Raw genomic sequence first — 24,432 nt, forward strand, 5'->3', positions numbered from 1 at the left:
GCAGCCTTATCACTCACTGTAGTACCGTGTGAGTCACGCGAACGGACTATTGAAATAAATGAATGCGCGTAATTAAGTACTCGATGACACACCTGTTGTTTGTTTTTAATTCGATTATTTTAGTTTATTTCCGATTATTATATTTCGTAATAGGAATTATTGTTGTTATTGTTTTACAAAGGCACGATAATTTCTTCGATGCGTTTTTTCTTCTTTTTTTTAATTATATACTATGAGTATGTATACTTTTCAATAACAAAATGAGATATTCGTATTCTAAAATTATTAATTAATTATTTTTAATTATATTTAAATCTAAGTATTCTTACTTCCTTGTCTAATATGATCAATTTACTAATGCATTTCTGTTTAAGTGATTAGAAAACCTTGCGTCAGTGAAATATTTTCATAGATTAAGCCAAACTATATACAGAGCATTGTGGCGTGAGGTTCACATTAAAATACGCATTTCCTATGTCACTTCTATATGATATGAAATAAATCCCGATGTGACTATCTTTTAACACATAACAACCAAAATCTTTACTATATAATTCGTGCTAAATCGCCTTCACGGAAAATTACAGAACAGATTACAAGGTATCGTAATTTCAATAACCGCAAATGTAATAAGACATTACGCAAGCACATTTGTATGACCCTTGAATAATATGATTGTGTAAGTGTGCATTAATAGTTTTCTTGTGTGCAAACTGAACGAACGTATTGAAGGGTTCTATAATGATTTATTTTAACAGCATGACGTGGAAGTAACAATTGCATTGCCTTTCTAGCCTTAAAACCAGAACCAGACCTTTTTACTTCGTAGCAGATAGGTGCTACCAACTCGTACGAGCACGTCATATCGGATCCTCCCGATCCACTATCGGTGCTTTTAGGTACCTCAAGCAAGTACTTCGTCATTGTGACGAAAGGTTCATCGAGTAAATTAACCGACAGACACAGCCCACTCGCCGGATTTTCTCAGTGGGTCGCGTTTCGATTCCGGTTTTAGATTTTTTTTCTTTTTTTTATTGCTTATATGGGTGGGCGAGCTTAAGGCCCACCTGATGTTAAGTGGTTACCGGAGCTCTTCGACCAATGTGAATGCCGCCACCCACCTTGACATTGGAGTTCTAAAGTCTGAGTATAGTATGGCTGCGAAGCGCACAATTCAACAAAGCACTGTTCTTCCTAGGGCTAGTGTTAACAACGTCACCAGGTTAGAGCCCCGTGAGCTCACTACGTTCACTCGTTCAGCGAATCTAGTATAGCCCCTGAGGTAACTAGAATAGGTAGATAAAAAAAAAAACGTACGAGTCAACATAATGCACAGTACTAAAAATATAAAAAAAACTAATTATGTGGTGTCGTGGGACACCAGGTAGGAACGAAGTTCCTTCGGCTAATGTAGAATCGACACAATTTGCAAAAAAAATATCGTGCTCAATTTTATGTTGGTTTTCTTGATTTTTCTCTTAAATTTTGCTGATTAGTTTTTATTTAAGTACAGGAAAGTATTTAGGAAATTCAGTATTTTAGGAAATAATAAATTACGTAAAATAAAAATAAAATCGTAATTCAAATTATCAATTAAAATAACAAAAGATTATCTTTATTTTTGTTTGACAACATAAAATTACATAGAAATAGAAATAATTACAAAATAGAGAGAAGGGATGAGAGAACGAAAAGAAAGAGGGAGAAAGAGAAAGGTATTATACACTACTCGCTTGTGTATACGACTGTCGCGCCTGCGCACGTCTCATTTAACGGTTTTATTCCACGCACTTTTTTCCACGGATTTTTTCTTACGGTTTTACTATCACATTTTTTTCAGTTCGGTCGCGCAGCAAAATCCCTATCCCCTCCAAGCCTGCCGTAAGGAACTTCGTTCCAATAAGAGGCAGTTAGTTAAGAAAGTAAAGGTGACTATTAGAGCAACGAAGTAACAAAATTTCAGCTCATTTGCAATAATGTTGGATATTAAGAATTATGTCTCGATGAGGAACGTAAGAGAAAAATAAAAGGCCCAACTCAACTGTACACGTGTCCGATTATATCACTAACCCATTTAAATAAATTTAATCACAGTGTGAACATGGTTACCCCAAACAATTAAAATAAAAACTTAGAATTTAAAAAAAAAACGTATAATAATATATACAGTATCTATCTCGATTAAAATCATAGTAATAAATTTATTACTAATGATCGTACTACGTCATGCGGACCACGGACCGATTTCATGAATATTAATTTGTAAGTAAGCAAAATTCACGAATCATAGGGTTTACCACTCAAAATAGCACGCTTAATAACATTAATTCTCCGATATTAATCACACCTACGACTTATAAAAAAAAATAACAATGAGTAATGCACCGGCCTAGTGGGGCAGACGATTCCAACAGTATACACATATTGTGCGCAATGCAAGTGTATTCCCATTATTTGCTATAACTGTTTCCATTGTCTGTGTTATGTGGACCTGTGACACAAAATAAATACCATTTAATGAAAAGTAGTATAATTGTATTATTGTTATGCAACAGTTCATTGCAGAGCGAAAACGTTTTGTTCTCGAATTGTTTAATGTTATTGTTGCGAATTTCAATACATATTTATTATTATGGAACAAGTATAATAATGTCTTATGTAATATGGTCGTGTTTAAAAACCGCTAGGCAAATTTACTTGAAATTGCTATTTGTTGGACTACATACGGAAATAAAAATCTTCCGTCTATTATTATATTGTAACTTCTGTATTATATTGTAATCATAATATGAATATATGTAATTTGTTTCCACTGCAACAAATTACTTTGCCTTATAACTAGCGTTTTATGATAGGTTATATGCCAGTAATAAAAACTATTTTTCTTTAAATTGGAAGTTACATCTATGGATTTCAAAATGAAAATGTATCCAGTAAAGCCGCAAATTGTTAACATAAATATCTTTCAACATGTAAATATTTTTACAGATAAGATTATTATACCCGGAAGCAGCGATCCTAAGGATCATTTGATCTTAAGTGGTGGTAGCTGACACTCACGACTGTATACTGCTACTACTGTGTACTCATTTAAAGAAGGATAAGCAATAACACAATAAAAATAAACGTTGGTAATGCAGATTTTGAACTCTATTCCGGTGGCAAACGGTGTATTAAATAAAACTATATGAACAGACTAAAACGTGGCAATTCAACAATTAACTGACACAATGCATACAAAAAAAGCTGCAGTTATTTTAAATTTGTAACAACAGCTTTGACCAGTTGCGGTATTTCTTCGAACTTTCTTGCAGAGCAGCAGCAATTTACGCGGACCCCGAACACACCGAGTTAGTCGACAGGGAGGTCGAGCGCAGAGCTTCCCTGCCGCCCTCGGACGCGTTACCCCCCATTACCACTGACGAAGTTAGAGACGCGATCCACAATCTCCAACCTAGGAAGGCATCCGGCTCCGACGGCATCCGCAACCGCGCGCTAAAACTCTTGCCAGTCCAACTGATAGCAATGTTGGCTACAATTTTAAATGCCGCTATGACGCACTGCATCTTTCCCGCGGTGTGGAAAGAAGCGGACGTTATCGGTATACATAAGCCGGGCAAACCGACAAACGAAACATCTAGTTACCGTCCGATTAGTCTCCTCCCGACGATAGGAAAAATTTACGAACGGCTCCTTAGGAAACGCCTCTGGGATTTTGTTACCGCGAACAAAATTCTCATAGACGAACAGTTCGGATTCCGCTCTAAACACTCGTGCGTACAACAAGTGCACCGCCTCACGGAGCACATCCTGATAGGACTAAATAGGCGTAAACAAATCCCAACCGGCGCCCTCTTCTTCGACATCGCGAAGGCGTTCGACAAAGTCTGGCGCAACGGTTTAATTTACAAACTGTACAACATGGGAGTGCCAGACAGACTTGTGCTCATCATACGAGACTTCTTGTCGAACCGTTCGTTTCGATATCGAGTAGAGGGAACTCGTTCTCGTCCCCGTCAACTGACTGCCGGAGTCCCGCAAGGCTCCGCGCTCTCCCCGTTATTATTTAGTTTGTATATCAATGATATACCCCGGTCTCCGGAGACCCATCTAGCGCTCTTCGCCGATGACACGGCTATCTACTACTCGTGTAGGAAGATGTCGCTGCTTCATCGGCGACTCCAGATCGCAGTAGCCACCATGGGACAGTGGTTCCGGAAGTGGCGAATTGACATCAACCCCACGAAAGCAGCGCAGCGCAGCGGTGCTCTTCAAAAGGGGTCGCCCTCCGAACATCACTTCGAGCATCCCACTCCGTAGTAGGCGCGCAAACACCTCCGCCGTTAGTCCCATCACTCTCTTTGGCCAGCCCATACCGTGGGTCTCGAAGGTCAAATATCTAGGCGTCACCCTCGACAGAGGGATGACATTCCGTCCCCATATAAAAACGGTACGCGACCGCGCCGCGTTTATTCTAGGACGACTCTATCCAATGCTTTGTAGTCGAAGCAAACTGTCCCTCCGCAATAAGGTAACTCTCTACAAAACTTGTATACGCCCCATCATGACGTATGCAAGCGTAGTGTTCGCTCACGCAGCCCGCACCCACTTGAAATCCCTTCAGGTTATTCAATCACAATTCTGCAGGATAGCCGTCGGAGCGCCATGGTTCCTTAGGAATGTGGATCTCCACGATGACCTGGAGCTCGACTCATTTAGTAAGTATCTACAGTCGGCATCGCTGCGCCATTTTGAGAAGGCGGCACGACATGAGAACCCTCTCATCGTAGCCGCTGGAAATTACATACCCGACCCAGTAGACCGAATGGTAAACCGTCGACGTCGCCCAAAGCACGTCATTACGGATCCTCCTGATCCATTAACGGTGCTCTTAGGCACCACAAGCACCGGTCACCGTCCTCGTCGAACCCGTCGCTTGCGACGAAGGGCTCGACGAGCGAACTAACCCATAGACACAGCCCACTGAGTTTCTCGCCGGATCTTCTCAGTGGGTCGCGTTTTCGATCCGGTGGTAGATTCTGCGAAGCACTGCTCTTGCTAGGGTCAGTGTTAGCAACCCTCCGGTTGAGCCCCGCGAGCTCACCTACAAACGTTAGGGTGAAGCTGAAATAGCCTCTCAAGGCTATCAGCACAGGTAGGAAAAAAAAAAAAAAAAAAAAAGCAGCAATTTGAAAAACTGTAAACATTATTATGAAGGAGTTATTGAACTTTTAAATTTTGAGTGTAATAAAACCTTTTTTAAAGTATATGGGGATTGTAAAAAAAATTCGCAGAAATATTTTCGTGCTGGTTGTTCACAAAGTAAGACAAAAGTATTGTTATTCGAAAGGGCAACATGGGATTCAGTCACGTAAACGAAAAGTAAAAAGTACGATGGCTTGGTAAGTGAATCGACTCAGACCACCGACCTGTTCTTATGCAGCTCGGTCGCCCTCACAACCCAGTCACTGTTACGAGGACCATGGTGGATTGGAATAAGCTGGGCACGTGCCTAGCCGAAGCCGCTCCGCCAATCCTCCCTTACGGCCCGGATTCGAATCTATCCCCCGAGGACACCGTCGAATCCATAAACATCATTACCGATCACATCTCTTCCGCGATCATTAGATCTTCAAAAGAAGTCGATGTGGAGGACAGCTTCCACCGCATCAGACTATCCTCCGAACTTAGGAATCTCTTAAGAGTTAGGAACGCGGCAATCCGGGCCTACGATCGGCTTCCCACGCATTCAAACCGGATTCGGATGCGTCGTCTACAACGCGAAGTCCACTCCCGCCTAAGCGACGCGCGTAACGATAATTGGCATAGTTATTTAGAACAACTCGCGCCCTCCCACCAAGCATACTGGCGACTAGCTAGGACTCTCAAATCCGAAACTACCGCTACTATGCCTCCCCTCGTACGCCCTTCAGGCCAACCACCGGCATTCGATGACGATGACAAGGCTGAGCTGCTGGCCGATGCACTGCAAGAGCAGTGCACCACCAGCACTCAACACGCGGACCCCGAACACACCGAGTTAGTCGACAGGGAGGTCGAGCGCAGAGCTTCCCTGCCGCCCTCTGACGCGTTACCCCCCATTACCACTGACGAAGTTAGAGACGCGATCCACAATCTCCAACCTAGGAAGGCATCCGGCTCCGACGGCATCCGCAACCGCGCGCTAAAACTCTTGCCAGTCCAACTGATAGCAATGTTGGTTACAATTTTAAATGCCGCTATGACGCACTGCATCTTTCCCGCGGTGTGGAAAGAAGCGGACGTTATCGGTATACATAAGCCGGGCAAACCGACAAACGAAACATCTAGTTACCGTCCGATTAGTCTCCTCTCGACGATAGGAAAAATTTACGAACGGCTCCTTAGGAAACGCCTCTGGGATTTTGTTACCGCGAACAAAATTCTCATAGACGAACAGTTCGGATTCCGCTCTAAACACTCGTGCGTACAACAAGTGCACCGCCTCACGGAGCACATCCTGATAGGACTAAATAGGCGTAAACAAATCCCGACCGGCGCCCTCTTCTTCGACATCGCGAAGGCGTTCGACAAAGTCTGGCACAACGGTTTAATTTACAAACTGTACAACATGGGAGTGCCAGACAGACTCGTGCTCATCATACGAGACTTCTTGTCGAACCGTTCGTTTCGATATCGAGTAGAGGGAACTCGTTCTCGTCCCCGTCAACTGACTGCCGGAGTCCCGCAAGGCTCCGCGCTCTCCCCGTTATTATTTAGTTTGTATATCAATGATATACCCCGGTCTCCGGAGACCCATCTAGCGCTCTTCGCCGATGACACGGCTATCTACTACTCGTGTAGGAAGATGTCGCTGCTTCATCGGCGACTCCAGATCGCAGTAGCCACCATGGGACAGTGGTTCCGGAAGTGGCGAATTGACATCAACCCCACGAAAAGCGCAGCGGTGCTCTTCAAAAGGGGTCGCCCTCCGAACATCACTTCGAGCATCCCACTGCGTAGTAGGCGCGCAAACACCTCCGCCGTTAGTCCCATCACTCTCTTTGGCCAGCCCATACCGTGGGTCTCGAAGGTCAAATATCTAGGCGTCACCCTCGACAGAGGGATGACATTCCGTCCCCATATAAAAACGGTACGCGACCGCGCCGCGTTTATTCTAGGACGACTCTATCCAATGCTTTGTAGTCGAAGCAAACTGTCCCTCCGCAATAAGGTAACTCTCTACAAAACTTGTATACGCCCCGTCATGACGTATGCAAGCGTAGTGTTCGCTCACGCAGCCCGCACCCACTTGAAATCCCTTCAGGTTATTCAATCAAAATTCTGCAGGATAGCCGTCGGAGCGCCATGGTTCCTTAGGAATGTGGATCTCCACGATGACCTGGAGCTCGACTCATTTAGTAAGTATCTACAGTCGGCATCGCTGCGCCATTTTGAGAAGGCGGCACGACATGAGAACCCTCTCATCGTAGCCGCTGGAAATTACATACCCGACCCAGTAGACCGAATGGTAAACCGTCGACGTCGCCCAAAGCACGTCATTACGGATCCTCCTGATCCATTAACGGTGCTCTTAGGCACCACAAGCACCGGTCACCGTCCTCGTCGAACCCGTCGCTTGCGACGAAGGGCTCGACGAGCGAACTAACCCATAGACACAGCCCACTGAGTTTCTCGCCGGATCTTCTCAGTGGGTCGCGTTTCCGATCCGGTGGTAGATTCTGCGAAGCACTGCTCTTGCTAGGGTCAGTGTTAGCAACCCTCCGGTTGAGCCCCGCGAGCTCACCTACAAACGTTAGGGTGAAGCTGAAATAGCCTCTCAAGGCTATCAGCATAGGTAGGAAAAAAAAAAAAAAAAAAAAAAAAAAAAAAAAAAAAAAAAAAAAAAAAAAAAAGGTAAGTGAATCGTTTTTGGAGATTGACTTCATTGTGTATCACCGTAGCGGCATCGCAAAAGCGAACGTTCTTTTTTATTGCCTTTGTAGGCAGATGAGCATACAACCCACCTGATGGTGAGTAGTTACCGTCGCCCACGACTTCAGCTTTTTTTTTTTTTTTAATTTATTCAATTTTCTTAAGATTTTACATCCATATTATACGTCTTCATTACATTCCATTAACATTTCATTTATACTAAAATTAAATAAAAATAATAACTAATCTCGGACTAAAACAATAATAATAATAATAAAAACAAAAAAACAAATAATAATAATAATAAAAACAAAAAATCAAATAATAATAATAATAATAAAACAAAAACTCTAAATTAACATGAAAACTACCTTAACCTAAAGGCTGGTTTGGATGAGAGCCAGAGGGGCAGAGCCAAGCCGCTGCCTACCAAACCTGTGTTTGTGGACAAAGAGGATAATATGCAAAACCGATTTTGATATCATCATAATTACATACAATTAAAGCTTGTTTATAACACATTCGCATCACTTAATACGGGTTCACCAGGTGTCTTATCGCTTAGACTACGACGGCTTCAAACTATGTATATATGTTAGTACTAATATCGTTTATAGATCTAGATATTATATAGTTGAGTGAACTACAATTGATTTTTATCGTTTAATCCTTTTAATCATAACCATTATATACAATGAAATAAAGTGTGATTGTTGGTTAATTATATTAACGGATGCTAGTTTCATTTTAATATTTGGGTTCAGTATTGAAAGTTAATACTAAAACCCTTATAATAAACGATAAACTGATAAACGTGGTACTAATTCTATTTTGCACTGTTATGGCGCTGTTGATAATCTATAAAGCCAAGAGTTCAGAGCTGCTATTCCTAATAGTTAATACACGCTTATTAAAAAAGCCCCAAATTTTAGCATAATGTATTTAAAATATCTTTGAAAGCTACATATTATCCAAATTGGTTCAATGTTTGTAGACATCAACCCACACAAGCAAACAAAAAGAAAAACCGGTCTAAAACATTTCCGATGATGCAAAGAATTCCGTAGTGAATGCTGAACATAACTTAGTCGATTTTCACAATTTAATGTAAATTGGGTGTTTCTTTCTTTTTCTTCTTTGCTTTCGCTTTTTACAACTGAAAGTAATGAAAATTCTCCTCTTCGTGTATGTTCGTGTTAAATATTTAATTCTAGAAAGATACATCTTCATAGTTTTACTTAGGCATGAAATCGTGATTATTCAAAATAATGCACGTTATTGCATCTTTCATCTCGGCGACCGCAATCACTTCCTTTTATCATAAAATTTATGTTATAAGTTAAACGCTGTTTGTTGTACCAAGCGAAATAAGAATGATTTAGCTTTTTTTTTTTTTTTCTAGAGAGGTTATCAGCATAGGCTATATCAGCTTCGCCCTAACATGTAGGGGAGCTCACGGGGCTCAAACCGGAGTGCTGCTAACACTGGCCCTTGCAAGATTAGTGCTTCGCAGAATCTACCACCGGATCGGAAACGCGACGCACTGAGAAGATCCGGCGAGAAACTAAGTGGGCTGTGTCTATGGGTTAATACGCTCGTCGAGCCCTTCGTCGCAAGCGACGGGTTCGACGAGGACGGTGACCGGTGCTTGTGGTACCTAAAAGCACCGTTAATGGATCGGGAGGATCCATAATGACGTGATGATTTAGAAGAGAGCGCTATGCCTATTGAGAAATACATGTTGTCTTTCTTCAAACGAGATTTCTGGTGAGCAGTCAGCGATAGGCACCAGCTTGGCTCTGCCCATTTTATTTATTGCGTCGACAAGTGAGCGACGGTAACGGTAACCCTTACTATAATATAGGACAGTATGATAGTCCCAGCCCACTGAGTTTCTCGCCGGATCTTCTCAGTGGGTCGTGTTTCCGATCCGGTGGTAGATTCTGCGAAGCACTGTTCTTGCTAGGGCCAGTGTTAGCAACACTCCGGTTTGAGCCCCGTGAGCTCACCTACATGTTAGGGCGAATGAAATAGCCTCTCAAAGCTATCAGCATAGGTAGGAGGAAAAAATAAATAAAATGATTGTCTGTTTACAATGGCAAAGAAAAATGTCCACTATTTTCACACTATAAAAAGCAATTATGCTGTATCTAAAACTTGTATCGATTTGCGTAGCATTTATAGTAAGTCTAATTGCACTGATTGTTGATGATAGCTTTCGTAATCATACAGCGATAAGGACAAAAAGCAGCTAAACAACCAAGGTTATCTACCATGCTTGAGAGTCAATCGCCGCGGCATTGAGCCGGACAAAGACCGTGTTTCATACGACGTTTATTCCATTAACATTTGTTTACATATTCTTTGGAAATCATCAAACTACAAAATGAAGCCGATTTCTTTGGTTCAATAATATTATTTTGGCATAAATAAGCGAGATGGCGGTGTCTGCTCGTGCCAGCTCGGTCTCACCTTACGCCCGACACTCGGTCACCAGTAGAAATTTCATTTTGTACTTCATAAAATATTACATGAGTGTCTTTCTATCTGTCATTTGTCTTTCGTTTTATTTAAGATCAAATACTGTGATAGAATAGTAAGCTTTTAATATATAAGCGCATTGCCCGTTCGTGCGTATTTGGTCTATCAGCGTATAGGTAGAGGAAAACAGTACATAATAAGTAGAAATTTTAAGTGTACTAGTGGTCCCGCAGTAGTCGAAATTCGATTATAATTAATTGAAATTGTAAGTTTGATATTTAGTCTATTTTCAATTTGACCACAGACGTCAAGAACAAAAGTTTGACAATAAATAAATAGTATGCATACGTGTTGCGTCAAATACATGGTAGTGTGTGTAATGTTTTTTTTATTGATTTAATTTATTTTTTAGGCATAATTTTAAAAAATATTAATATTCTGCACTCCTTCTCTATATTCTCCATAAGTGTGGGAAATTTCATACTCCACCGTCCGCGCAATTTTCGTAAAAAGGGATACAAAGTTTTTCCTTCACGTATTAATATATAGATAGATAATATAAAGATGTTGTACTTCTAAATGTCACCTATACATAGAAGAGGGCACGTCTTAAGTGACATTCGAAATTTATTCTTCAAAATAAACATTACGAAAATCCGTGATTCGTTGTGAAATGCGAAAAGTCTTTGATGTAAAAATTCCGTTTTCCGTACACATATTAAACGAGTAGACTTATTGAATTATTCAGCCAGACTGTTATTTGAATTTTCAGCGAGGCGAAGCGGCCATTCGGCCATTGCTCTGTGCATGAGTTTACAATATGACGCCCACCTATTTTCGGATCTCCTAAATTAAACGTAAGTGTATTTCACTGTATTACGTCAAAACGAATCCGGGACGATCATTGTATGCTTTGTTGAATGAAAATTAAAAGTGCTTCCGATTTTTCTGAGATTAGTGCAAATTCATTAACGATTATGTTAACGTTTTTTAGTATACTCTACCTTTAATTACATTTTACTGAAATAAATAAAACTACCATTAAAACATTCTGGTTAGTTAGTTTATTAACCCCTCAACAAAAAAAAAACATTTACTTCTAACTCATGAATTTACAACAAAATACAAGAATATTTTATTTCATTGTAAAACAAAAGTTTTTTGACCTCCAATAAACAATTCGTTCAAACATCTCCACGTTACAATAAGGTCAAAAAACTTTGTAATGTGACACGCAGGCGCGCTCTTCCATTAATTTTGTCTAGAGGACGAATGATACATCTTTAATGCAGAATGAATTCGTGGCAAAAACTAAGACGCAATTTTCTTTCGTGGAAAACAAGCTTCGAAGTTCTAATAATAATTAAATTAAGATGTTTTCTATATTTGTAACTCTGTTCAATTTAAATAGAGACTTAAATAAAAACCAATAATGACTAGATTTCTATGTTCCATTTTCAAACAGAAACATCGCCACCTAATCAAGCGTTGAATTATTAAATCAAATCATGTACCATAGGAGGCAGAGGAAATAAACACATGCAACCACGTGCTATTACCGTTTTATAATGTGGCAACTACTTTTACAAAACTCACATGTTATTGAAACAATATTAGGGGTTCTTATGTATAATGTATTTAGAATAAACATCTGTATTTATTTGCGTGTTCCTTTCTAATTCAATATTGTGCAATAATTTAGTTTTTAAATTACATGCTAACAACGTGCACGTGTGTTTTTATTAAACGATTCCAAAATCTACTCAGGATGTTTAAAATTGATACGGTCCATTACAAACTATACTTTATCGTTCTAAATAATTGACGTTCAATTTATTATGTTATTTATCTAATGAGTGCAGAGACACAATATCTGAGTTATTGCGCGTCGTATATAACAGAAAACGCACTAAATCAAAACATTACGATATATTTCGATAGCTTATGACCTATTGACCTCCTATACATTTGTATAGATGCCGATAAAACATTACTCGGCTACATACTATGGCACAGAGTTGTGCATTATCCGCACATGTATCGTTTACTGCAACGCAGCTGCTTTATCGATAGCGTCAGATAACAACTGCTTATGTAATCTAACTGGCGTGTGTTCGCGTGTCACGAAGCTTATAAACATAGATATAATTGTTGGTTGAATTCAGTGAAACCGCCAGTAAAAGTGGGCCGGCATAATACGGTTAGAACGATAACGTGTCGCGAATTGATACGACTTTAGCAGAGAATCATCGATTATTTTAATTCAAGGCAAAAGCTCAGCGAACCGCATTGAACGTAAACAGTGCAGTGTTTTTATGATTTTATATCTATATCTTAACTTTTATCGAGACCGAATAGCTATTCTATTGACCACTGATAAGGTTCATTCTTCACTCTGTCCACTATAATTTTGATACCTGTACGATCTTAAAATGGGTACCTAGTTCAAGTGGTATAAATAAGTGCCATTGTTTGAGCATGACCTTTAAATTTAATTCAAGACTTTTCTTCTTTTTTTATAAAAAAATTGAAAAACCTTGTGGATATTCTTCGGGCCAATCGAGGAAACTTCGTTATGGTAATGCATAATTCAACATGTTTTACTATTAATGAAATAGATGCGCACGTGGTATTTTACACGAAGTATTTATTATTCACAGGAATTTAAAAGAGGTTTGTTCCTGTGAAATTTATCATCGCACTTCATAATTCATTGTAAAAGTGTCGGGTTAACATTTTATCCTACATATGTATTGAGATGAGTTTTAAGAGTATTTAAGTCTACGAAGTGTGTGCTATATTCTCTTAACAGTACAAAATGTTCATATTTATATTAATATGTAACGTAATTACTGGTGGTAGGACCTTTTGTGAGTCTGCGCGTGTAAGTACCACCACCCTTCCTATTACTGCCGTGAAGCAGTAATGCGTTTCGGTTTTAAGGGTGGGGCAGCCGTTATAACTACATATACTGAGACCTTAGAACTTATATCTCAAGGTGGGTGGCGCATTTACGTTGCAGATGTCTATGGGCTCCAGTAACCACTTAACATCAGGTGGGTTCTGAGCTCGTCCACCCAGCTAAGCCATAAAAAAAGTATAAATATTCAGAAAGTATTAATCATTAGTTACATTAGAATAAGTACATTGTATCCGCTAATTTGTCATCACAAAAATTTTGCTTTCGCTACAAGGTCATCTTTTATTGCGTATTTGATTCTAAGTATAATTGCAGATACTTTTGTTATATGCCAAGATAAATAAACGTTATTCTTCTATTTTTATCAGTAGAACCCGGAAGTACCTTGGTTCGGTTTTTGTCATCATACCATGCTATCCTTCATCGCTCATATCAAAGTACCTAATATTATAATAATATATTGAATATTGAACACGAATAATTAACATGTTTTTTTTAAATATTGTTTTAAACGTAGAAGCCAATAAACTAATTACGTGAACTTTATTATTAAGGATATTATTACCCATTACGTTAATTAAATTATCAGAATTTAGCTAATAGTATTTAATTACGTTCCCTATGTGCAACGCTATATTACTATATCCCTAAGCGATTGCAAATTATACTTTATGTCTCGAGATGGGTGGTCGCATTTACGTTGCGACATGTTGGCTCCAGGTAAACTCAAGTATGTGACCTGGTCGACCAATCTTTGTTTTTTTTTATTACTTAAATGGGTTGACGAGCTCAGCCCACATGGTGTTAAGTGGTTACTGGAGCCCATAGACATCTATAACGTAAATGCGCAATCCAAATTGAGATATAAGTTCTAAGGTCTCACGAATAGTTACAACGGTTGCCCCACCCTTCAAACCGAAACGCATTACTGCTTCACGGCAGATATAGGCAGGGTGGTGGTACCCACCCGCGCGGACTCACAAAAGGTTCTACCAACAGTAATATGTCAATATTATAAATAAAAATCCTTTAATTACAAAAAAAAGATAACTAAAATTGACGACTGCAAAATGATTAAATTGACTAAATAAATATTCGTAATACTAACCTTATCGAAAGTGATAGCAGGCGTGGCGGAAGCGATAGCGCCATCCTTCTTCTTCTCGATTTTGTAGACGATAATATTATTTTCTCGTACGGTGTGAACGATGAAAGCCTTGGAGTCCGGGCTCCAGGCCACATGGGAGGCGTGGTCAAACTCGATGTTCACACGTAAAGTTCTGTGCTCCTTCTGGCTCAGATCTCGTATGTCCCAAAGGATCACTGACCCATCTAAGAAAAAATCAACCTATTAAGGGCCATAAACTTTAACTTCGGGGAGCTCTCCAAACGGGGCCGTTGGCCTAGATCGCCGAAGTCATCCCAAAGTCGTCTTAACTATACATATGTAATTATATCGTGCTTTAGTTTAGTTTTTAAACGAAAGAAAAAAGTTCAGATATTTGAACGGATGAAGTTGTGGTATTTTTTGAACAATAACCATTTCTTATCTCTCAGGTAAATTGTCTGCAGAATTTTTGCAACGCGCTATTGTCTTCTGCTCATAAACTCGCAAAATTTTCAAAAACAAAAAATGCACATTATCTTTTTATTTCTCATTGCCAAGTGAACAGGTAATTGTTTTTGAGACAACAACGAAACAGATAATTTTCCTACGAGGAGACGAAACAATAATAGTGGCGTATTCGGGAAGGTTTCAATCCGCTTACGAATAACGATAAAGAAATATTCTTTTTTTTTTTCTTTTCGAGTTTACTAAGAGTTGACGGCCGACCATAAAATGTTTTTTTTTTAATTATTTCACAAAAGAATAATTTTAATTAAGCCTTAAAGTTCTTACGCGATTTTTAACCTCATTCAAAGTTCGTTTCATCCATATACATATGTAAAATACCGTCATGATATAATTTCAATTGAAGACAAGATGGAGAACAAAAGTCAAACCTTGATACTATTCAGTAATTGTTTACGGATAAGTTCGATTGTTGCAAATGCTTGTAACTTGCTTGGGTGTGCAATGTAAGAACCGGTAAAAGGTCAACGGACCACTTAAGACTTCGAAACTGAGTCACTGTACCAAGGCCTCTCGATTTCAGGCAGTTTATTATAGTTCTACCGTAAAGCTAATTCGTAACTGACCTGACCAGTTTTATGGATAACAGTTAACCAAGATATTGAAGTTCAATATCTAAAACGTATTTACTATTAGATGTTACTAAAGCGTTTTTATTATTAGTCATTGCGTTATTAGTCAAACTCGGATGCCGCCATTGATTGATTTGGAAATCTATCTTTAACCAAAACGATTATTCGTGTTATTCTTCATGCGCGTTGATGTCTTTTCGTTCAATGGCCCCCGCTCAAGGAAACTAGGAAGGCGTTTGCCTAAATCATGAAACAAAAAAACTGTATCTCACGCTGCCATCGTTACGTCATTTATATCGTATTTGTCTATGCCTATACTAGTGATCGAACGCAGTAGTCAAAATTCGACTATAATGAATTGAAATTATAATTTTGAACATTATTATGGTTCTATTTTGAAACACAATTATACTTATATAATATAATCACAGATTTCGCCAAAACTGCACTATAGATAAATAATATTAAAGACAAACAATATTAATCTATTCTCAATTTGACCACAGACTTTAAACAATAACAAAACTTTTACAATTGACAGTAAACAAAGAGTACATATATTTTTATGTATGTGTTGTTATGTCAAATATATGATAGTGTGTGTAATCCTTTTTTTATTGATTTAATGTATCTTCTATGCATTATTTAAAAAAAAAATTAGCATTCTGCACTTCTTCTGCATATTCTCTATAAGTGTGGGAAATACTCCTCACTCCTCCTACTCAATTCATACTCCTCCGTTCGCGCAATTTTCGTAAAGAGGGGCACAAAGTTTTTGCTTCACGTATTAATATATAGATATGTACATTTTAATCATGGCTCTCGGTTCATACATGTATAATGAGCCAGAGGCGATTCTTATCCGAACAGCAACAAGACAAAAACTCGTCTGTTAGAATCCACTCGTACTGAATTCAAGGTCCATCGTCATTGTTGGTGCCCCCGAGGCCAGGCTTCATCGCAGATTCGGTTTTGGTGGGCAGCGAGTAGGCGACTACACAATTATTGTTAATTGTGTTACTAAAGCTTTTGTTGCGAGTTAAATTCATACGAACTTATATACACATATTTATGACGCTAAGGTTATAAGTTGAATAGGTGTTTGCAAGTCGCTTGTGTGCTGATGCATATTTCATTTATGTTCTTATCTTATATTGAATTTTAGTATTCATTAACGATCATTGAAATAAGTCAATCACTATTTATAGAGATTATGTAAGACAACGAAATCAGTAAATTATTTAGCAATGAGCAACTGTTTCAAAAATTGGGACGTTAACCTGACGTGTCAAGGGTGGTGGTACCCAAATTGTGCTTAATTTCAGGTGGGCCATGAGCCACACGTCTAGCATAAAAAAAAAAAAAACAATTACTTATAACTATTTTTACGGTTTCGTGATCAGTCAGTATATGAAATGTCAGAAATCATATAATAATAATAAATGCGAGATTTTAAAAATGCTGTTTTAATTATATTTACGACTCGCGAAACCCGAAAAAGTATTTTCTAATAATATATAAATAGCATTATTTAAAAAAAACTGTTTAAAGTATAAGTAGCTCTTGTATATATCGATAGGTTTCCTTGACTCAGCTTCCACAATACAGCGAGCCACGACATATGACGCGGAGGGGCTCCGCGGGCGTGTTGGGTTTTGATGACGAAACACCCCGTTTTGTGCAAGCCTTTGTGATTGCGAAAGAGACTTTGACGTTAAGCCACTCGGAGGTTAGGCAGCCTATGAAGAAAATTTGAACGATTCAATACTATTATGCCAGATTGTATAATAATTCAACCGCTTCAATACACGAAGAACCAAATCAAATCAAAAAAAAATTATTCAACATAAATGAAAGTACATACTTGTTGAACGTCAAAAAGAACTACCGCCAAATCAGCCTCCGGCCTGAGAAGAACTAGCAAGAAACTCAGCGGGCATATCTTTTTCTTTTCTTTTTTTAAATATTAGATAAAAAAAATTAAATATTCATTTTTACAATAAGTATTATAACGTAACAATTATTGAAATATTGAACGTCGACATCAAGATAGTTTAGATAAATACCATAATCAAATTTATTTAGCATTATTTTCTTGTCTTTACAGCGTTAGGTACAGAAATTTAACAATTCGGACCTATTGCTGTCAAATTTTATCCATTATCACTTCTAATAGTGTCAAAAAAGGTCGGTTACAAACAAACCTTGTACGTAAGGAATTACTAGGTTGTTTCCGAGTAAGCCACAACAATGTCATCGATAAAATAAATAATATTATCGTATAATTTTTATATCATTTATCGCTGTGACTTCATTTCAATGTAACCAACACAAGCATGCATGTACTTACATTCGCAAAAGTTCTATTTTCGGCGTTCTCGCTCGACGCACAGGTGACGACGTGACGTCTAGGTGCTTTCGTGGAAATAATAAACATGACCGGGCGATAATTTTGACGTCACTTGACATTTTCTTGATAAACGTAATAATGACAACAAACCGAAACAAAATATTCAAAACGTTCACAGCGTTCGGGGTCAACGTATCGGAGATAGAAATTCATTAAAATTGTATTCTTTATGTTTTTTTTTCCGCATTTATATAATGATAAGCTATCAGAAACGCCATCTCGGATCTTTCGCGGGCTGGGTCACCTTATCTACAATGTAATGAGGAAACCAACGTGCGTCCTCATTGATTAAAATAATGCGTCCTTATTTGATTAACAACGGAACTGTAATCATTCTGGATTTTTATAAAATATATTATATTCGTTCTCGGCACATTAGTATAAAAAAGTATACTCTCAAACCGAGCTAATTGAATACCTACGAGCCTTATTTTGGCGGTCTGAAATGTAAACAAAACGCGTACAAACGACCGGACAAGAGTTCGTTGCTCCTTGTCTGCTGGTATACGTGATATCAAATGTATTTAACCGACTTAATATTACATATACTACCTCAGACTCCAACGATATAAAATCAGGGATATGATTCCGGAATTGATTATCTGAATCTGACGCAATATTACCTATCGTATTGTGTTGAGTTTTGATTGTTTTTTTTTTTTTGTTACAATTAAAACACATAATCCTATTCATGTTTTTATAAACCTGTCAACTGCATTCATATAAAAAAATGTCTGAAAACGTAAATACATTACGATATTTATTATTATATTATAAATATTTACAGAAACTATCGACAAAATGACCAACGGAACAACCTGGTGGTCATTAGTTGGCTCATCTTAATACGCGTTTCATAATTTCATCATAAGTTTATGTAAGAATACCTATTATGTAACGTCACTCCGAGTGCACGGTCGGTGATATCTGAATGGTTGAGAACCACTTCACATTATTGTTACCTAATTATTAACATTATGACCACATTAAAAACGTAAAACCTATTTCAATTAAAACGCCTAGTGATCGTGACCGCGGTCAGTATAATGAGTCATCGATATAGGTAATTTTTTTTAAATAATATTAGGTGTGTCTCGTTGTTTCGCTTCAGTTTAATTTTGTCCGGTCGCTATAAAAATGTGATCTGACCTAATAGGAAAAGTGCAAAATTATCACATTTCTTTTAAGTTCACATATGGTTGCTAATCCTAAATAAAAAATCTAATATTAAAAAAAAAGACATGCCCGCTGAGTTTCTTGCCAATTCTTCTCAGGACAGAGGTTAGTTCTTGTGAATTGGCGGTAGTTCTTTTGACGTTCAACAAGTATGTAATTTCATTTATGTTGAATAATATTTTTTTTGATTTGATTTGAATGGCAATAACAATTTTTTTTTTTTTTTAATTCAGCGTTAGAAATGCATTCTTTCAACGGCCGGACTATAACAAAATGTAAAATAACAATTCGTCTTACACTGCATCCTCTTTTGGTTAGCAGAGCCAACGCTAATTTTTTAATATTTAATACTTTTAAACACTAAATTGTCTATCAAATGGCGACCATTCACCATCAGATGGCCCATTCCCGGCCTTTGATGATAAACAAAAATAAACATGTTTTATAATAGGTACGAGTATCGAGTAGCTTATCGAGTATATTTTCTTCAAAAAATGAATGAGTTAGTCACTGAGAAAACACAGCTAGACTTAGTCACCTCGTAGCGCTAAGAATAGTTTTTTTTACAAACACATATTCATCAAAACATTCGTACAGTCAATATCTTCATACTTACGAAATCTTCCGGTGATGTGACGACGTGTGCTTTTCCCGTTCACACCGGCTTAATCAAATGATTCACTTTAGAGCAGAACTTGTTTCGTTTCATAATAAGGAATTCCCTATCAGCAAAATTTTAGTACGTCTTTTGGGTAAATCTATTTTTGTAAGTAATAATTCAGAGTAAAAATTAGATCGGGGCAGAGAATCATGATTATTATATTACATTGCCAGAAATTTGTTTGCTAATCAGGAAAACATCTGCCAATCAGTGAACAAGAATGCGTTAAGTGTATCTTTATGAAGAAGCTTTTCTGATGGCTTAATGTTGATGAATTTGTTAATCCGAATTGAATCTAAAGACGAGCAGAATAAGGCTTACCAAAGAGTAGAGCTAACCTTAAGTGGATTACGTGCCACAGCTAACAACTAGTTGTTACGTAGCGGTGAAACCTAGAATAGTGAAAGTTTTTATAACAGCTACAGTGACACCAATATGGTCATAGTGGTTTGATATTAACAGTTATAAAAAAAAAAATTTTATCTGCAAAGTGGGATCTTTCGACACCTATTCAAATTTACTAATCTGATAGATATCCTACTTTGTAACGCTTAGAATTAAAGGCATAGAGATAAAAATAAACAAGGTTTAAAAAAATATCACGTTTATTGCCTCGATTGCAATTCAGAGGCACATACTACACATGTCAGTACGCGCGCTCCGTCAACGTGACAATTTAGTCACTCTCGAATATTGTCAATCACAATTTGGTCAATAATTCATTAATTGTGTCCATAGAACAAATTTCTTTTCACATTAAAATATTATCACTCAAATTATTAGGCGGAACTAACTAAGGGATCATAAGGTTGCAAAATAGGCAGTTGATATGATATGCTGTGTACTCTGTTCGCTTGCTCCTGCTGTACTTTAAGTAGCACCAAATCCATAGCAGCTCGAGCATCTTCCAATGGCGAGTGACCATTGCTGCCTCTTTGTACAGTACGGCCCAGAAGCTCCTCGGAGAGGGCGCGTAGTGATCGGCGCATTGGGAATCCTCGTGCGTGTGGATATAAAGCACATGTATCTACAACTGCGCTGTGCAATAACTTCAAAGCGCGGAGATCATTTTCCAGAGCATGTCCGATAAGGATTGTGTCAGTTCCAACGAATCCTAGTATATCGTTTTGTACGTCTCGTAGCGTCTTAGTCGCGCGCGCCAAGTCGCGCGGCCTGATGCCCGAGAAACGGGTGTTGTGATCGACGACAGGTGAACTCGGTTTAACTAGTGATCGGTATACAAGACGGCCATCGGCTGCAATGACCGCGATACTAGCTAATTCCAATCCTGCTGTAGTATAACACATCTCCGTGTCAATAGCATACACTCCACCGCGAGGTGAACGTGCGCGCACGTAGCCTTCAAGAGGTCCGTTCATCCCAGGACGAGTACCACTCCACACATGAGATCGCGCTACACTGCATCCTCTTGAGCCGAGCATTGATTTGCAGCATGCGTACCGAGAATCACTACTAACACGGCCCCAATGATAGAGGCATGTTTCTTCTTTAACGTATTCACCATCACGAGTCATTCTAAACATTTTATCACAACGTACACACAAGTGTTCCACAGCATCCGCTTCTTCGTCACTGTCAGATCGCGGAGTTGACCCCAAGGACCCGCGACCGCTGTCACCTTGGGACCCGGGAACAAATTCAGGGGCATTTACATCCCACGTAGTCATCGGTCTAGGTCGAGGCGGTGGATTTATGTATACGACCGCTTTAGTCGAATTCGGTTCAATTTCCAAAGGATATCCCAAGGTCCACATGCGCTTCGGAGACAGGACATGTGACCGGAGGGCCTGTGCTAGTTGTTCAGTGGAGAGTCTCTGCGGCGTCGACGGCGTCGTCGGCGCGGACGGGGGGCGGCGTTGATCACGCGGCTTGCGCCGGCGTGCTGCAGCGCCGGCAGGATCCACCGACGCGACGGTCTCTTGATAAAACCAATCGTGGAATTGAATACAAAAATGCATGTTTCTTGGTTGGCTTGTGTACACATAGAGTCGAAATACGAGCGCGGAGCTTGAGTTAGAGGTACGTGCTATCGCGCGCGCGGGCGCTGTACTAATGACGCGCTGGTGGGGCAGCCCACGCTTTATACGTTACGTACGCAGCGCGCCTTCGTTAACGGGACACAACGATCGACTGGCCTATTCTCATTTTTTCTAAACAATAACACAACTTTTTCGTACAAAACATTACTTGTATTTGAACTTATTTTTGATATTTAACACGCAGAGCGTCCTAACCCTGAAGCAACTCGATTTGTACTGACGTTTGTTTAGTTGTTTACACTAAACAGCTGATGCTCGCGACCCGCGTGGACGCGATGTTTACGTGCGATAATATAATATGGGTTCGACTCCGGACAAAAATGTAAATGGTAACATTAGATAATTATCTAGACATTATCGTTTCTTTATTGAATATATATAATCGTTTTTTAAGTGATCATTATTTAATCGTTTCCTTAGTATCTACTAATTATTTATTTAAGCAACAATTAATCGGTTTTGTTCCGTGAATTGTAAATTTTCATTTTCAGAGTTATCATGAATGATTAATTAATTTGAAGATAAGAGAGAAAAATAGATAATTCACTTTAAACTACGGAAGAGTGAGTACAATGATTGTCAAGGGAAGGAAGGGCGGTCATTGTCTCCGGATCTTAAAGCCTTAAAGGAAATGTGTCAGAACATTAATGAAATTAAAATTCGGGATCAGAAAAACATATTATTTCAATCATTTATAACATCAATTATACCATTAATGTCAATGATACTGTATAGTGTCAATTCGTTATTAGGTTGTTTTTGAAAAAAAATACTTTCGTCTTAATACAGATACCTAGAGGAAACTTTTATTTTTAACGGTAAAAATTACGATCGAACGTGAATCATACGTTTTTCAGAATCATACCGCTTACGAGACTCCGTAATAACGCCATAATTTCATCAGATTTGCTTACGTGACGAACGACATTTATGAATTGGTGAATTATTTCTTAATCAAACCAATTCTAAATAAAGCTTCACTTTATTACATATTAAAACTAATAATTAATTTTATTATTATTTATCCTGTTCTTGGTCATGTACAAATTACATAAATATTTTTTTATCAATACTAATTGTCTGCAGGTGGTCTTCAAGCGTTAGAGTCCGTTTGATAAACTAACGTCTTAGGTGTATCAATGTGTAGGTTTGGTTTATTTTAATTCGGATCAATAAAACGAAATGAACTTCACTATCAAGAGCATGTGCGCATGACGGCTACATCGCATGAAGCGCATAAAGTCGGTCCGTTTGTATGTACAACGCGCTCTTTGTTGGCCACCTCTCTACGTAGAGTCGTATGCGTGTGTGCCGTGCCGTTGTTTGTATACAGAATCGCGTGTTGGCGCGCCGCCGCCGCCGGCTGGTCGGTGACACCATCGCCGATAACCTTATGTATCGAACATACTTTGACTCGACTACGTTATCGCGCACAAGCTACTCTATCAGTCTGAACATCAATAACTTAATCAATTAAAAATAATTAAACCTATAGAAATATATGAGGCCATCAGCGCAAAAGTGGCCTAAGCTTGCCATAGTTAGTATGGAGGCAATTAGGTATGAATTTTCATGAATTTGAATTTGACTAAGCAAAAAAACAAAACTCGCAAAAATAATGTTTACAAAGCTATCTGTTATCTATGGGCGAAACTGTGGATAGGTCGGTTTTGCATCAAAATTTATTATATTTCAAATAAATTCGAATATACGTCATAATATGAGCTTTAATATAAAAAAATGTGGTTTAGGTCACTTTTGCGTTGATGGTCTCATTCATATATTCATCAAAATTCACAATCCTTCGTTTTATTGTAACGGATAAGCTGTAACTGTATAAACTATTATATGTATGTATGTGTGTATATATGTATGTATGTATGTATATGTGATTTTGTATATATGTAGATATACTTTTTTTTTATGTATTCGTAACCTAATATAAATTTCATTGCACCTACCACTATTTACTCTGCACTACCTTTGGTTGACTGGTAGAGAATGCCTAAGGCATTAAGTCCGCCAATGTAAATTTTACATGAAGTGTAATAAGTAAATAAAAGAAAAAAAAAAAAAAAAAGCTTTAAATTCTTTGTATGACAAGCTAACTGTCGTTTCATTTGCCACGCCGCTGAATTGGAGCCCGTCGTGGGAACTATTATAAAACGATTATTGAGCGAAACACAGGCGTGATACAATGAAACGCGGACGTACAAACAAACGTAGGTATGGTTAATTTCATATATTTTTATTCGAAACTAAAATAAACCTTATTCTCGATAAATTTGTTTTTTTTTTCAATTTCAATATGCTGATAAATCATTGAAGAAATCCATCGTAGATTGTCCTACAAAAGTTATTACTGCGTACAATGTTTATTTATTTAAACATATTTCATGCAGTGTGTTACTTATTATGGTAGTGATTTATATAGAATAATTTTTAACGTAAAATTACAAGGTTTACTGGTGGTAGGACCTCTTGTGAGACCGCGCGGGTAGGTACCACCACCCTGCCTATTTCTGCCGCGAAGCAGTAATGCTTTTCGTTTTGAAGGTCGGGGCAGCCGTTGTAACTATACTGAGACCTTAGAACTGATATCTCA

At 38.3% G+C, this 24,432-nt stretch overlaps 1 protein-coding gene and 1 long non-coding RNA gene across 4 annotated transcripts in view; one reads left to right on the forward strand and one right to left on the reverse strand.

Annotated features, from left to right (window-relative positions):
• The window catches only part of LOC114252637 (transducin beta-like protein 2), an 85,606-nt gene that overhangs the window by 23,356 nt on the left and 37,818 nt on the right, over positions 1-24,432 (reverse strand). The window contains exon 3 of one of the 3 annotated variants that reach the window (XM_028187202.2): positions 14,424-14,647. The exons of 1 other annotated variant lie outside the window; for it this stretch is intronic. In XM_028187202.2, the coding sequence (XP_028043003.2) occupies positions 14,424-14,647 (224 nt within the window). Of the gene's footprint in view, positions 1-14,423; positions 14,648-20,354; positions 21,707-24,432 lie in introns of those variants that run through there. One more of the 3 variants, XM_028187201.2, reaches the window with a different exon arrangement.
• LOC149502537 (uncharacterized) lies at positions 10,313-12,008 on the forward strand. The gene is made up of 3 exons (XR_016323423.1): positions 10,313-10,660; positions 11,168-11,252; positions 11,861-12,008. It is a non-coding gene; the product is annotated as an uncharacterized LOC149502537 (long non-coding RNA).

The sequence above is a fragment of the Bombyx mandarina genome, chromosome 08 (genome assembly GCF_030267445.1).
Source record: "Bombyx mandarina strain Sakado chromosome 08, ASM3026744v2".
Taxonomy (NCBI): domain Eukaryota; kingdom Metazoa; phylum Arthropoda; class Insecta; order Lepidoptera; family Bombycidae; genus Bombyx; species Bombyx mandarina.